The sequence below is a fragment of the Nasonia vitripennis genome, chromosome 2 (genome assembly GCF_009193385.2).
Source record: "Nasonia vitripennis strain AsymCx chromosome 2, Nvit_psr_1.1, whole genome shotgun sequence".
Lineage (NCBI taxonomy): Eukaryota > Metazoa > Arthropoda > Insecta > Hymenoptera > Pteromalidae > Nasonia > Nasonia vitripennis.
Window position 1 is genome coordinate 2,014,944 of NC_045758.1, and position 15,759 is coordinate 2,030,702.

Sequence of the window (15,759 nt, forward strand, 5' to 3'; positions counted from 1 at the left end):
GCGAGCAATTAATCGCAAAAGGAAATGCCATCAATATGCTCCGTACGGCTGCACGCGCGTTTGGGAAGTGCAATTGCTTTTAAGTGAGAGAATGCACTCGCAGAGAAGAGTTTAATTCCTCGAACTGTGTGGAAACTTAATGCCGCTTTTCTTCCCCCACCTACGCCCGAGCTCGCTCGGCTGGCTCTGCCACCGCGCGCGATACTGCTGGAAAGTCGTAACCTATAGTTAGATATATTTATCTTGAGTCGGTAAAGGAGAATTTTAAATAAAGTTTATACTTCTTCAGTTACGCCAAATAATGTCCGCGACAGCTGTAGCCGCAATATACGAATACATTTTTCAAGTATGATTTTGAACATTTACTTGCGCTCACGAGAAAAGTTCTTTTTCTTCCACTTCAAAACGATCGATTCTTTAGAATGTCATAGTGCGACTCGAAACACGCTGGCTGAGCGGTAAAAATAAAGTTCGACGGCGCACGAGGTATACCTAACCTTTCCGCTAGCCAATTATTACAGCTGGCGAGAGCTAAATATAGAGCGTAACTCGTGCGCAGAGGCTCGTGGGGGCACTGATTGAAAGGAAGAGAGCCAGTCGTGTTTGAGGTCCAGCTGCGTGTAGAGCTCGAGTGAAATTAGTGTTGGAGATATCAGCTCTTACAGCTGCGTTACGTGCCTTTATTAGAATGCTAAAAATAAAAGTTGCAGTGTGAAATGAATCTCTGAAAATTTGTGTATAATGAAAGATTTTACTTTTAAGACGATAACGAAAAGTAAATTTAAAGTAGACTTGAAATTTTGTAGGTTATAAATATAAACTGTGTATGAATCGATTAAACGTTTCGTTCTCAATGCCGTATCACACAAGTGTTACGTCGAGGAGATACGGGCTTATAAGTCTACGTTATCTGCGTAACTGATTCTTACTGTTATTAGTTGAATGACAACCGCTGCAGTCGATGTCAGTCGCTGAGAAACTTTCACAGCGTTAGAAATAAACTGACTATACAACGTGAAAAATGGTTTTTATAAACAGTGTTCGATTCCCTGGAATACCTCGAAAACTGAAAAAGTATTGGCTAAGGATTTTGATATTTCTTTGCAGTACTTTCTTCGTCGTTCTTTTACTGCTAAAATGGAAGGTACGTAAGTACAAAAGTTAAATTTCCAACATCCAACACCTAAACTTTCATTGATATTTCTCGCACTACACATACAGTACGATCTGGAGTTAATGCTATTACACGACGCGAGAAGAGCCAACATGAAGAAAGTTCAGAGTATGGCTGAAGTATCGAACACACTATCAAAATTGCACGACACGTGGAGGACGTCGGAAAATGCAAACACAGCGATATTCTCGGCTTATCTGGATCCCAGACCCGAAGTAGTGCTCGAGGAAGTGCCCAATGCCAGCAGCAAAAATTTATGGGCGTTGGTAAATTTTAAAAAATCCCTCTTCAACCACTCAAGAAGCGAATTTTAACGAACCCTTAACGTTTCAGATCAGAATCATTGCGATTTTGGACGTCGATTCCGAGGACACCCCGATGACGTGCTACTACAAATTTGCCAAAGAGCCGCAGTTTGCCAAGTCGCAAAAAGTTTACATGGAGTCTCCGGCAGTCGGCGTGAGAATCGTAGCCAAGACCGAAAATTTCGGGATGCAGTACTCGGCCGCCTTTGTACTCTGCAGACTGGTAACAGCGGACGACGGGAGATTACCGTCGCAAATCGCATTTTCGACCAGAAGTGGACAAACTTACGAAGATGTCGGCAAACAGAGTTTCGTGGACGTGCATTACACGACGCGAATCGATAGTGGGGATCAGGATCGATTCATGGCGGCCTGCGTACCGAGTCTGCATCACGACTACGACAAGTACGCGAATCTGATCGAGTTTGTCGAGTTCTACCGGATGATGGGAGTGGAGCACTTCACCTTCTACAACACTTCTGTGACAGAGGAGGTCAGTCGTGTTTTGGCCCACTACGAGAGCGAAGGTCTCGCCACGGTCCTGCACTGGCAACTTCCAGCGCGTTATCTGTACGAGAGAAATTTAAGGTTGGGTACAGTTTTATTAAGTTTCGTAAGCTGTCAAGCCATCGTCCTCGACGTTGCTGAAACTTTTGAATTCGACTCGTAGGTACAACGGCATTTTCGCTGCGATGAACGACTGTTTGTACAGAAGTACGATGGTGGGAGGGTACAAGTACGTCATTAATACCGATCTGGATGAATTCATAGTGCCGAGAAAGCATTTGAACTTTCACGACATGATGGACTTTCTGGATCCGCCGACGGAAGAGATCGTGTACTCGAGCTTCATGCTGCGAAACATGTTCTTTTATCTGATGCACGAAGACAGTCCGGTGCCCCAGAACCCTCCAGGTAAATACTCGACGATTATTTCTATTGATTCTACACGATCTCAAACAATAATTGCGAACTGCAGATATACCGAAATTGTCGTTGCACACTAAAACTACGCGGTTGGCGCGAATCAACCCGGCGTACGACCGAAGCAAGTACATTGCAAGGGGGCAGGAAATCGTCGAAATGGGAAATCATCGAGTCTGGCAAACCAAGAAGTACTCGTTGATACTTCGATCGAGTGAGTAGCTGTTTTCTCTAAAAACAATTAAAGCATCGTACGACGAAAATTGATGAAGCATCCTCTGGCCCAGGTTACGGGGAGAAGATGGTCGATCCGGAAATCGCGGGCTCCCAGCACTACCGATACTGCGAGGTGAACGAATTGGTATGCTGGCTGAGGGACACCGTCATCGACAACACCGCTCACAGGTACACCAGCGAGCTGGGAGCCAGAGTCTCGGCTGTGTTGAAAAAGATATTACCAAATAGTACTGCCTAACGAATGTATTTTTGTAATAAGTTTAAGTTTTGGACTTACTTTTGTAATAAAACGTCGGCGAAGAACCGTAATGGAATCTAATCAATTCAAGGTTAGCCAAACACACACAGCCTGTGCAGTCATCCCTCATAAAACGTTAATCCAAACAAAAGCCAACGCGCTGAACTCGGCAGTTTGCATCTCCTCTCCACACATGCACGACGCGCAATTAGCCCCGGCGACTGCACGCGCCCTCGAGTTAACCCACATTCCGATATACTGCGTAAGAATGTTCCCGGGGCAGAGATTATCATCGCATAAAGGGGCGCGCAGAGCTATACGCAAGCTTAAACGACCCTTAGCTCGACGGCGCACATGAACTACTTTCCGGGAGTAGCTGCTGCTGCTGCCTGGCGGTATGCCAGTGCTCGTACATCGACATGCAGCGCGTGCAAGGATGATCCTGTCAACCTTATCGGCCCCCGCATCTGTCTTCCGCGCCAAGATCAAGGGGAATTTTTTGGCCCGGAGATGCACTGACGTTTTTCCTCGTGAATCGACTTTATCGCGAAATAGTAGACGCGAATGACGTGGAAAAGGAAGAAGATGGCTCCGCGATATTGTCTCGCGCGTGTGTATTGCGTTTCGTGTCAAAGTGCTCCGCGTATAAATCATCCGAGGCTAAAGTTCATGCTAATCTCGGCGAAGAAGCTAGTTTTTCATTCAACTCCTCTCTCCCAGCTTGCTCTTGCGCGAATGATGTATCGCAGTGTGTCTTCTATGGTAATTGAGTACGTGAATGAATTCATTTATGCAAAACGTGAAGAGAAATTGCAATTTCTTGATATACGCGGCTGCGGTATACGTGTACCGAGAGCTGGTGACCCGCTTATAGGAGACGCGCATGTACGATCGTCTGCTTCTATTGTGGCAAAAGTTTTCGGTTTATGTCACGTGTCTCGGAATTCGCGCGGTTCTCTTATTGGAAATTTCGAGGCAGAGCGAGAGAGTCAAGGTTCATTACGACAAATAAACTTTGCTCTCCCTCGCTCGCTCGCTCGCTCGCGGATCGAAGCTTCGTTTTGGCGAAATAAAATCAAGCTTCAGCTGCGCGCTCCCGCGGAAGTGGGTCAAGTTAAAAAGACAGCGTAGACTCGGAACGACCAAATAAATTACCAATCCGAGCGAGTGAGCGAGCGAGCGGTCAGGAGTAAACGAGCTCGAGAAAAAATTAATGATAAATTTCCGTTTTCGGCAAACACCCAAAACTCCGCGCGAGAGTCGTCCCAATATTTATCCAGAAAGCAGCTCGTCTACGAAATCACGAGAAAACAGTCGACTCCATCGCGAAGCTTAATGAACAAACTGCGCGACATCGTCGAGTCCTCTGCCTTTCTCTCCCTCTTGACTTCCGCGAGAGCACATTTCTCAGCCGGCGGCAGCTTCCGGCTAAGGTCAAGACGGCACGGCTGCGTTTGCTCAACCAATAATTTCGTATCAAAGTTCGCAAACTCCGAAGAGTATGCACACGCGCGGAGCCGAGCCGACCACCATACCGTATACGAAGCTGATTGGAGCTGTAAAGTACACGCGGCGACGGCCCAGCGGAGTCTGCTCTTGAGTAGCTGCTGCACACTGTAAACCATGTACTCTCCACGCTCACTCTCTAGGCTCGTATAGTTTTAAATTTGATTTTGAATTATTCATATACGTATGCAATATTGACGAGACGAATTTCAAGCGACATGGAAACGTATTATTAATAACGAAATTAGAATTGTAAAGCAGCCTCGTGTATTGCGCTTGTTTAACAAACAGTTTCAATATGTACATATCGCGGAACCGAATGATATGTATTTTATTCATTTTCCGATCTCGCAGCGGGAACGAACGAACCGCGTGTACATGCTGCTAATTTTATATGATACATTATAATATTTCAGAGAATTCGCGTAAACGAGCCTCGACATAATTGCACTTACCGGCGACATTATTAATCAATCGATTGCGGAATTCACGTTCGCCGCTCAATTTTTCAAACCTGTTTGGCCGGCAACAAGTGCAGCGAAAAGGTAGTTTAAAATTTGATCGAAAAGCCTGCAGGGCTCGCGAAAAATCACTCGGTTACGTAATTACACCGGACGCTTCGACGGAAAGTCACGTGTGTGTGCGAAGCGCGGATTTGCATACGCGGACGAACCTCAGCGCTGCCGCGTAACATCGAAATTCCGATTGTTAGTGAAACCAGGCGGCAAATGGGTAATCAGGACGAGCTTATTAATCCCTAAAGCAATCGTCTAAAACGTTTTAACGATCGCCGCGTTAAGGGATCTGCGGTAAATCTGATGTGCCGCGAAATATTCATAAAAAAATTCACACACAATTCAACACACAGGGATGTAATAGGCATATCATGTACATGCTCGTACCTTGCGAGTAAATTGGAAATTCCCCGTCGCTGTGGCTGTGCGTTAGCATTCCTGCGGAGTAGAACTGCCACAGGACTGATTTCCGTCTCTCCTCCGTCGTCGTCTCTTATCCCACGAATGTTGGATCCGCGAACTCTGGCAGCGGCACTTGCTGCTGTGCGACGCTGATCTTCGCTCGATCAACCGATGCAATTATACTATGCGCTTTTTTCGCCTTCTTCCCCGTTACATAGCACACCTCCGACTTTCCCGGGCTTATATTTCGGCCTCGCGACGGCTATGATTCATCGGAAGTCTTCCGAGCGGAGTAGACGAGGGCCATTAATTATTCGAGTGTAGCAGCAGTCGATCCGTCACCGGAGTAGCAGCATCCGCGGTGTTTTTCTCCTTTCGCTCCTTGCAGCGCCCTTTCATAAATCACTGCAGCGACGCGCGGCTATTTTTTTTTTCAATCCGTCAGCTTTCTTTTTCAACTCCATCGTCAGCGTTTTATGTGCGTATACAGGGTTGATCCGCGCGTCCTTTTAGCGATGCGTGTATTCACCTCCCCCTGCCCCTTTTCGGATGTGCTAAAACGTAACTGTAAATCAATCGGCGTCGGGCTGCTGCCGCGTTACATTACTTTTCTCTCATCATCAATAATTTTTTAGCTTCTCGCTTTTAACGAGCCGCCGCGTCGAGCTACTGCCCCCGCGTTGATTTATTTTATAACGCGCGGCGATAAAGGAGGACATCATTCATTTGCGACGTAAGCCGTAATCTTATATAGCGACGGATTTGACGGTTTTAGAGACGCGCCGGCGGAGAGAAAAAAGTGTATGCGAGCCGGCGATTTAAGGAGCAAAGTGTTTTATACCGCGCGACACGGCGTTAAGGGGATATCCTTCGAGAATAAGCCTTTTATTACTGTCGACTTTTCAACGAACGTCAATGTCTTCTCTTTAATTAATAAATGAGCATCGCAGAATCGAGTTTTTCAAAAGCGGACTACTGCGTTTCAATTTACTCTGATAAACAAGCTCTCTCGCGCGGACGAAGATCGTTATACTAAAAGTATGACGCAATTTTGCTGCAGCCCTTTATTGAATTGCCTGCGTTGCACTGATGGGAGAGAGGAATAATACCATTATCGCGAACGCAATTATCATCCCTTGACTTTTGCTACTTAACGGGCCGCCGATGGATTTTACAAAGTCGCGGGTATACGCACAAAACGCGTTACGCAGTTCAATCTCATTACGCCCCTATATCGCATCAATAAGCCATCATCGTTAAAGCAAAAAAAAAAAAAAAAAGGAAATGAATTCCTTCGCGAAAAAAGGGGTAAACAAAACTCGACGGGCCATGAATATTCCCGCGTCGATTGGAAAAATACTCTCCAGCTCTCGCGGCTTGGAAAAAAGTGCCTCAGAGGCGCCGATTGATTGGCCCGGGCCCAATAAATGGATCGGAAAACAAAGCCAGCCCGCGTGTGTTTGCGCACGGCGCACTCATATATGCGCGCGTAAGCGGCTTATGAATGTTGCCTGCGGCGGTGCGAAATTGGAGGGACCTTTTTCGAATCGACGATCATAATCGCGAATAAAATTTCCAAAGTTTCTCCTGCGAATTTTTCTTTAAACTCTCGTATAGAAACTCGGACAATCCAAGTGAAAATTTCTCTCCTCGCGCAGAGGCGACGATGAGATGGTCTTGGCTTCCCTCTTCGGTCGACAATCGATCGACGAGATAGCGCAAATAGAGAGAGAGAGAGAGAGAGAGAGAGAGAGAGAGAGAGAGAGAGAGAGAGAGAGAGAGAGAGAGAAAGAGAGAGAAGAATCGAGTGCTTCGTGACACGCTTATTACCGAAAGTGAGGACTCGGCGGATTTTTAATATCGAATCACTTGTTAGAGCGGCCCGAACGATAATCTTCCATAATTAAGTGCACGTGCGCGAGCGTGTGAGCGTGAGGAGGGAAAAGTGCTGATGAACGATGACGGGGATGGATGTCAAGAGCTGCTTTAGCCTGGATATACAGTTTGCTTTTGTCAGAGGCGAGGACTCGTTTTTCCCTCGGAATTGCGGAACGCGTTGTAAATATTTATGGAAGTGATCATCGCGGTAAACAAGAGCGAGATCGATCGACGGCGCGTCGTAGATAACGATTTTCCTCTATCGCGGAGCTATCGCTGCTTTGATCTTTTAAAAAATAGTTCGATCTAGGTGAGGATTAAAGCTCGGAGTTGCAAAAACAAAAAGTTATCTCTCCGTCCCTCGGCTAATTATAAATTCAAGAGTATCCAGCTTTGAAAATTCAGCAGCACGGACGAAAATTAAATTTTTTTTTTCAACTCGTACAGAGGCAATAGCGTTGGTTTCTCGCGGAAAAGTGAAAATCGCGCGATAAAACAGCCAGCGCGAGCGCGACTTTATCGCGGGCATTAATCCTGCCGCCGCGGTGTACAAGCAGAATAGATGCGACCAGGAAGCAGCGCTGCATGCATACGGCCTGTATTTATGCGATGGCTCGCGTGCGGACAGGGCCGTGTGTTTAAGCGAGCAGAAATATGAAGGCTATCTCGGGGCGCTTTTCCATCTTGAGGAAAAACGCGCGTCGTTATACGAATATGCAAGAGAACGCGAGGGAGAGATTTACGCCGGGTCGATGATGGATGCCGGGCTCGTTTCTCCACTTGTTACTCTCTAGCTCGCGGCCTCCGATGTGCAGCATTCGAGTGCGTAAGTGCAGCGGGCAGATACCAAGAAGAGATTAGGAGGTGCGCTATAGAGTAAAATGAAACGTTTCGCGTCGGATGAAGATGAGGGGATGCGGCGTCGACGCCGGAGCTATCCGTAATCAGCGGAGCCCTCGATCAGCTGGGAGAGAATACGTGATTCCGCCTCGCGTGACCGCGGCTCATCTTTTCCTCGCTCTCCTTTGACGCGCTTCCTCTCGCGCTACAGCTTCATCAGGAAAATTGCCTTTCCGCCGCGGATTTAAACGAGCGGCGAAGAAGCCGTAAGAGACTCGCTTTTATTGTTGTTTTTTTCCCTCTCGTCGTCGTTCAATTTGTTCTCGAGGGCTATTACGGCTGATGCGCGTTGATATCGAGCAACGGGTTTGCCATTGTATGCTTATCGGTACTCGGCTATTAGTTTGCTGATTATGGCTCGGGAAATCGCGTTTGTTCGCGCGAGCAGATGCGCATCACCGTTGTTTATAATTATAAGGAAGTCGCGCGCAATGCGGAGGATTCGTTCGCTTATTAATCAGTGCGAGCATCCGAGTTTTTTCGCAATGCTCGTGGAAATACTCGCTTTTCATTGAGATTTCACGTTAATTTATTAACATTTCCGCAAAAAGCCCGTGTACGCGCGTATCAGGAGGAATAATTACGTTGAAAGGAAAAACGCTCGTCGGCTGCAGCGAGATGAAACTAACAAAATTCCGTTGATTTCATGAAACTTCCGCCTTTGTTTCTGACATTTAAAACGCGTCTTTGCAGCAGACACAACGTTCTCTGTGTATATACTTTCCAGTAGGGCGTCTCGACGCAGCGAGCATAAATAATTCTTTTAGAATTACCCCGAGCATATGCCTCTCTCCCTCTCACGTAATTAAAGAACCTCATCTCCCTCTCGCGAGTGTCTATTTATACGGGAATAATCCGGCCTTTCCGCGAATAATGCATAATATGAAGACGTAGATGCCGGGAGAGATAACAATGCCCAGGACAATATTGATGGTGAGAGAGAGGGAGTAATAACGGCGATAACGTTCGATCACACACACACACACAAGCACACGCACACACTGCAGTCGCCCATCAAGCCATCGCAATAAGGTTATTGTCGCGCGAGTAGATCGACTATCTCTCGCAAATCCGACGCTAATTACTGAGGACTTGGCTCTGCCTCTCGAAACGCGAAAACTCGCCCGAAAATCCAATCGAGAGAGAGCCTCGATAGCCATTATCATAATTGAATCTACTCGACTCCCTCGTAAAACGATAACGCACAAGAGTACCTCGCGCGCCGTATCCCGTAATTAGACCGCCCCGCGCGTACAAAGGTGTGCTCTGCTGCTATTTCCATCATCGCACACCCCTTCCTAGGACTCGACAAGTACAGCCCTCTCACTCACGACCACACTACCCGTTATATTCCACACCGGTGAACGCAGAGCGCAGTGATCGACGTACCGTATAGAGCTGTGCGGTGTATGCGTAAGAAACGTAGGTAGGTATATATCACAAGACGATCGGCAGTGCCAGTCAAGCCATCACGAGCGGGAAAAAGGTTCTCCAAACAAGTGCACACACGCGACCGCCGCGGCGCGCGCGGATCCTCGACTACTGATGCAGCCGCAGCCACTCCTCTCGCTCGCAGTCTCTCTCCGTCGCGCGCGCGCGCGCGCGCACCCGCGTATATCGGCCAAAGCGGGAAAAGCGCGCGCCAAGAGAGAGAGTGAGAGAGAGAGAGGGCGCAAGCGCGTGTGCTGCGCAAAGAAGCCTGCAGATAGAGAAGGACTTCGTCCAGGACGGCTCACGCGCGCGCTACTACTGGGAGGCGAGGCGGGCCGGGAGCCGCTCTTACCCTACTATACTATACCCCCTGGGATGGTCGGCGAGAGCGTGCGCGAAGCTGCTCTGCTCCACATACACGGCAAGGCTGCTGCTGCTCGCTGCGTTCGCGATTTTTGAGGGCTCGCGGGTTCTCAATGAACGCGCCTCGACGCCGACTGTTTTCCTCTCGCGATCCCCCGTAATTAGATCTCGCTCAGAATCGCAGCTCATCTCGTCGGGCCACCTTTGTCTACTGGTTCCACCCTCTCATGCTGACCCGCTTGCGTTTGGACGTGACCTCTCGCTCGGCCTACTCAGGGAAATAGGGGAGTGGAAGAGGGCCGTTGTTTGCAAACAGGTGTACTCTATCGGTGCGCAAAGAGACAGTGGATCCTTTTTTGTTCAACAACACACAACGGGGAGAGAGAGAGAGAGAGAGAGAGAGAGAGAGAGAGAGAGAGAGAGAGCTCTAACTCGACCCATGCTCTCTCGCATTGCTTTATTGGCTTATTTTTAAAAGCATTCATTCCAGCTTTCCTATACATTTCCAAGCCTTTCAAATCCCGAGCGCGTAACTGGTTTATCGAATAATTTTGATCATATCGACGGGGAAAATGCATGGACGTGTGTTTGTTTTTCGAGAGAGAGGAGAGCGTATAACGCGCTGGCTTGCGCAACGTCGCTGATGTCTGTAATTTATTCAAAACGCGCGCGCGATTTTCGCGAAATGCCAGTTGAACCCGAGTATAAACAACGCGATTTATTCGCATTGTGCGCGTTCTTCTATAAGGCGAGCTAGACGCGCGTTTTATCGTTGCGCGATAAGGATTTTTCCGCAGTGGTCTGTTATCTCTGCGAGAATTCGAAGAAATCTAATCTGATCGTACGAGGATTTTCCAGACCAGCCCTCGCAATAAAAAAAAACTCATCTTCGCGGCAAAACTGATCCTTCGCGAAAAACCTCGCGCCATAACACGAGCATACGAAATCATTTTCCGATGCGCACAGCGAGCCGAGCTCGTATAATACAGCGATCCGCGCGTCCGGAATCCGAAAATCTCCTCGCCCGCGCATGCAAAATGCACGAGGACGCGAGACATTCGAAAATTCGCGTTCAAACCACGATCCACGGCCGGCTAAAGTGCGCGGAAAGATTTGGATGACCCAGTTTCCAGAGGCAGCGAAGCCGGTCTCTATCGAAACGGAAGATCCCATCTTGCCGCCGTAGCTCTCCTCGGATGAAAGTCGAGGGTGTCGGGCCGTCAGCGATGCGATAAGGCCGCGTCTTCACTGTGCATTCATATAGTGTGTAGTATCGATCGTCAAAAAAATGTCAAATCTTCATCAATCGGGATCCTATTCGAGGGTATATAACTCCTGCTCTCGGGAAAATTTACGGGTCGCTCGTAAAAGTCGGGAAGTTTGACAAAAAGTCGCGAGAATTTTCTAGGTCTCGAGCAAGGTCGAGACGGGAGAAGGAAGTCGCCAGCGCTTAATTTACGGCCACTTCGACGCTCTCGCGCGCGAGCACGATGTTTATGTGGCTTTAAGTGCCCGCTATGAATTCGATTTTGGCCTATTCGAGTCGATTTTTTGGGGGGAAATGGCTCGAGTAAAAACGTGCGAGGATTTTCCCGCTGTATTACGCCGCTGACAGCGTTTGCATTCGAATCGATAAACTGTCACGCCGAGCTTTCGCGCGTGTATATACATCGGGGATGAAATATGGAATTCAGCTTTTCATGTACTCACCGATATCACCGTTACTGAGTGGCTTGTCAATTTCTTGTAAAATACTGCCGTCGCTCGTCACATCCTTTCCGAAATCTTCAGCCTCGTCTGTGGAACAGTAAAAATCGATCGTTTAGTAAAAACTTAAGTTTAGACGTTGAATATTGGTTCAGGCTGTTCAAGGAAGTACAAAGATTTCTTCCGAGAAAGAGCTTTTATTGTAAGATTAAAGACGCTAAATAAGTACAAAATATGTTCGCTGTACAAATTATCGATAAAGTTACTCGTACAGTTTGATAGAAAAATACATATTTTTAATTACGATAGAACAAATCCATAGGATTAATTTCGATATTACAATATAAAAGTATAGAAATATGCTTTAATCCAACTCGCGTTTAAATATCTTAAATTAACAAATCGTAGAATCGTAACATTGTACTCAATACGTTTCACAGCGTTTTATCGTTAACTCTTATTTACAAAATCAGTACAAAATAACATTTGAAGATCTGCTATATTTTTTAATTAATCACATTAAATTCTTTTAGTTTTCTACTAGCGTGGAAGATCAGTATTTGAGACAGTCTGAATTTACACAACTATTTACAAAGTATCAATTTTCAAAGCTGTTTCAGCTGCTCAAGTTTTTTTAAATGAACAAGACTTCTCCAAGTTTGTTCGACTCTTTGTATCCAGCATTCTACAGATGTTTTGTCTTATTTCATCTGGAATCCCTATGAGACTTGGACTGGCGACGCCTATTACCATCATAATTTCTGAGTGCAGAGGTGCCAGAAGATTATTCTTAAACCTGTTGTTGAACGTTATTATAATTAATATTCGATCTACGTATTTATAGTCATATCAGTCATAATTTAGCCTCACTACTTACTTCATAGCTAAATCCTTGAGATGCCAGAACTTTCCAAGTTCCTTATTGTGCATATTTACATATTTTGTAACATTGACTGCAATGGATCTGGTTTTAATATTTATATAATCTTCCTTGGACATCAAATTCAAAACAATCCAATCACCCATGGGAATAGCGATAAGTCTGATTCCAGCATTAGTCCTTTTGAACTGCAGAAAGTCTACTCTATAAGTACTTTTGCCTTCACTTTTCCAACAAGGTGGAATGGTAGTCAGCTCTGTACTCCAAGTTCTAGAAAAGATCATTGTTATTAGTATCGTTATAAGGTTTGACATACTTCACAAATAATAAGGAACAGAAGAGTATTATTTTGTCTACAATACGTACTCTGTGTCTTTATTGTAGAGGCACATCACACGGTATCCACCTTCTGCCATGATCGCAATGAAAAATGCCATGATATAGTCATATTTATCGGCATCGACCGCCAGCCTATCCACAGTATTTTTCAGAATCGGTGCCAAAGCTAGGGCATTACTGTCTTCAGCAAAATACGGTGTTGACATTTTGTCAGCATACACATAACCTATGCCGACTTTCCTCTCTCCAATTTTCTATCTCAGCTTCTTCCTACTGACTATCTGACTCTAGCAAGAAACGGGATTAATACACACTGTTGTTCTTCACTCGCAAGTATTTCGGAACAATTATTGCTTTACTCGAACTTTATAACGTCCTTGAGTGCGCGCACAAACGAAAGTTCGACATGAATGCCGAATGACCGACACAAATGAAAACAATTCTCCCCGTAGACGAGCGCCTAGCGTCATCTGTTGAACCGTTGCGCAACTATAGCGTAAGCGCAGACTACCAAGTGGGAAATGTCGAATTCGACACTACAACGTTTATCATCAACTGTTTGTAAACGTAATCGTTGTAAACACACAATGAGCAAAGCGCAGCTGATAGCCGTGTATTAAACTAATGTCTGTAATTCAAGCAAGACACCAGGTTGCACGGCGATGCGTTTGTTTTGAACTTGCGTAAACGAGATTTCTGCGCGAACTGACCAACCGAGCCAACGAAATTTTCGTATAACTATAATATCGGGAAAACTTTAAGCGAGGCAAAACTATAACATAGGACGATTCGAACTTTTTTCATTTCGCGCCACTCAGATAAACTGCTTCGTTATCACCGTAGCTTTTTGTTTAAATTATTAACAAACTTCTTATTTTATTTTCCATCGGAGCAGCCTGATAACGCCCGATAAACAAATAGAACAGATTACGCTCGAAAATACGGAATAACTCTCTTGCGATAGCACACGGACTTCAACTATCGTCCGCGTGATTTCTCCCAAATACAATAAAACCATTGAAGCCGCACACACACACACGCGCGCGTCGTCCCAGGGCACACGCATAATATCTTATCGTCAATCTCCCGCAGATAAATCAGCCTCTCCCCGAGAGTTCAACACACACACACGCGCGCGCGTTCGCCGATGTTTGTGTATATACCGGCGGTATAGGCGAAGGTAGTAAGCGCGCGCGCCTATATAGCCATTATACACAAAAGCAGCGCGCGAGCGAGAGATATCAGCTCGTCGAGTCCCGGCATTCTTCGCCTCCGCCGTCGAATCCTTTTTTTATTCAAACGCGCGCGCCGCTCACATGCTCTCGAGTCGTATACACGCGGAGAAAGTTGCGGAAGGTGGAAATATGCAAATTTACGCGCAAGCTCCAGCCGATTTTACAGTTATAGCTATCGCGCGTGTGCGCGAGTATGTCATACGTGCGGGCATAATGCGCGTTGTTTTGCGATATTCGATCGATAGCTTATCGACGAGCGTACGCACACTTGTACGTATTCGATCTAGTTCTCGGGTATGTAGGTGCGAAAGTTAACACGACATTGTCCGCTCGAAAGATAGCAAGTTTGATCGACCCATTGAACTTTGATTTTCGAGTCGTTTGAATGAAACAGCTGATTCCGAGCCCGATAGCTCTTTCCTCGCGGCTAGAAAATATTACACTGTAAGGCGTGAAAAAAAAAACGACTTCCTTTTGGGATAACGCGCTAGTGAGTGTACGCCGTCGAATAAATTCAAGATCAAATCGATTCCAGCGGAGAATCACGCACGCAGTCTCTCTCTCTCTCTCTCGATTCTGACTCACGGGCACACCGGATCCTTTACCTGCTACTATAGCCCCCCACACACGCACTTCTCTCTCTGGACTGAGAAGAAAAAAATCTCACCTCTACACTTTCCTGCGCGAGTATACACGCATAACCTAAAAGCGCAGCGAACTGTGTCCTTTGCCCATGCAGCCATACACCATAATCCAGCGTAAAAAAGCCGCCACACACACCATAAACAATACGCGCGCGCGCGCGCGTGCGCGAGGCCGTAAAGAATCGGCGGAGGTTCTCGACTCTCCCCCCGAAGGCCAGCTCTTTCTCTCTCTCTCTCTCTTCCACACGCACGTATACGTACAGAGCGTTGTTGCACCGCACGCGCGATTTATCACAGGGAATCCTTTGATACCTTCAACCCGGTAAAGTGTACGCACAGATCTCGGCCATCGGGCGCACACTTGTTGCTCTCTCTTTCTCTCTCTCTCTCTCTCTCTCTCTCTCTCTTGGAGTAGCACACACCAGGCACACACAGACACGTCCATAGAGCACTACCTGTTGCAGCAGGAGGAGGATCGGCGATCGGCGCCAGGGGCTCCTCGTCCTCGGGCGTCCTCTCGACGGCGGCTGAAGCTTGGTCCTCCGGCGGGCTGGACTCGTCGCTGGTAGCACAACACTCCGCGGTATTATTCGACTCGGCTTCGGCCATTTTTCGAGGTTAACCGAACGGACAACGCTGCTGCTGGGACACGTTCGCGCGCGGCGCCCCGGACGCTCGGCTGCAGACACATTCGAATTCGCCGACTATACGCTCGCGGCTCTCTCGCGTCGTTTTTTTTTACTCGTTCGCTCGCTCGCTCGCTCGCTCGCGCGCGGTTGTGACTTTTATCTCGAGCGCCGCCGCCACCGCCGCCGATCTCTCGCGAGCGACGGACTGGACTCGGTTCGGTAAGCCCGCGGTGGTGGTGGGATTCGTGTGCGGGATGGTAATCAGTCAGTACACTTACAGCGAGGAGAGGTTTCGCTCTTGACAGTTGACGCTCGCCGCTCGGACGTGTCGGCGGTAAGGCAGTGCGCGACCGTTGCCGAGTGCGCCGGGAAGGAGAGAGATGGCGGCTGTTGTTGCAGCTTGGAAGTGCTGCCATCGGGCGTTTCTCGGAGGAGACGCACACACCGGGAGT

General features: G+C 47.3%; 3 protein-coding genes across 11 annotated transcripts in view; 1 reads left to right on the top strand and 2 right to left on the bottom strand.

Annotated features, from left to right (window-relative positions):
• The window catches only part of LOC100115228 (phosphatase and actin regulator 4B), a 154,083-nt gene extending 138,549 nt beyond the window's left edge, over positions 1-15,534 (bottom strand). The window contains exons 1-2 of one of the 6 annotated variants that reach the window (XM_016981761.3): positions 15,134-15,534; positions 11,584-11,670 (exon numbers count right to left, since the gene is read on the bottom strand). In XM_016981761.3, the coding sequence (XP_016837250.1) occupies positions 11,584-11,670; positions 15,134-15,287 (241 nt within the window). In that variant the 5' untranslated portion in view covers positions 15,288-15,534. Of the gene's footprint in view, positions 1-5,286; positions 5,867-9,468; positions 9,651-11,583; positions 11,671-15,133 lie in introns of those variants that run through there. The other 5 variants (XM_032597468.1, XM_016981764.3, XM_016981765.3 and 2 more) reach the window with 5 other exon arrangements.
• LOC100115374 (beta-1,4-galactosyltransferase galt-1) lies at positions 288-2,949 on the top strand. Of its 4 annotated transcripts, XM_032597470.1 has the most exons (7): positions 596-802; positions 939-1,144; positions 1,222-1,440; positions 1,508-2,067; positions 2,150-2,394; positions 2,459-2,617; positions 2,691-2,949. In XM_032597470.1, exons 2-7 carry the CDS (start codon positions 1,022-1,024, stop codon positions 2,876-2,878), a joined length of 1,494 nt encoding a protein of 497 aa, XP_032453361.1. In that variant the 5' UTR covers positions 596-802; positions 939-1,021; the 3' UTR covers positions 2,879-2,949. The 4 variants fall into 4 exon arrangements, with proteins under 4 accessions (XP_032453362.1, XP_031779117.1, XP_008209350.1 ...); XM_032597471.1 differs by having other exon boundaries at positions 288-1,148; XM_031923257.2 differs by having other exon boundaries at positions 288-1,148; positions 2,676-2,943.
• On the bottom strand, positions 11,727-15,130 carry LOC100680243. Its single transcript, XM_003427050.5, has 3 exons — positions 12,827-15,130; positions 12,458-12,730; positions 11,727-12,376 (listed from the first exon to the last, which is right to left on the bottom strand). The coding sequence occupies exons 1-3, from the start codon at positions 13,003-13,005 to the stop codon at positions 12,205-12,207; spliced, it is 624 nt and encodes a 207-aa protein (XP_003427098.1). The 5' UTR covers positions 13,006-15,130; the 3' UTR covers positions 11,727-12,204.
• Positions 15,535-15,759: the final 225 nt, after the last annotated feature.

Coding starts and splice junctions, on each gene's coding strand:
- LOC100680243 (XM_003427050.5), bottom strand. CDS start 13,005: ATGTCAACACCGTATTTTGCTGAAGACAGTAATGCCCTAGCTTTGGCA. Junction 12,731..12,826: donor CTCTACAATAAAGACACAGA/GTACGTATTGTA, acceptor GATCTTTTCTAG/AACTTGGAGTACAGAGCTGA. Junction 12,377..12,457: donor CTCAAGGATTTAGCTATGAA/GTAAGTAGTGAG, acceptor GTTCAACAACAG/GTTTAAGAATAATCTTCTGG.
- LOC100115374 (XM_008211128.4), top strand. CDS start 1,022: ATGGTTTTTATAAACAGTGTTCGATTCCCTGGAATACCTCGAAAACTG. Junction 1,145..1,221: donor TTTTACTGCTAAAATGGAAG/GTACGTAAGTAC, acceptor CTACACATACAG/TACGATCTGGAGTTAATGCT. Junction 1,441..1,507: donor GCAAAAATTTATGGGCGTTG/GTAAATTTTAAA, acceptor TTAACGTTTCAG/ATCAGAATCATTGCGATTTT.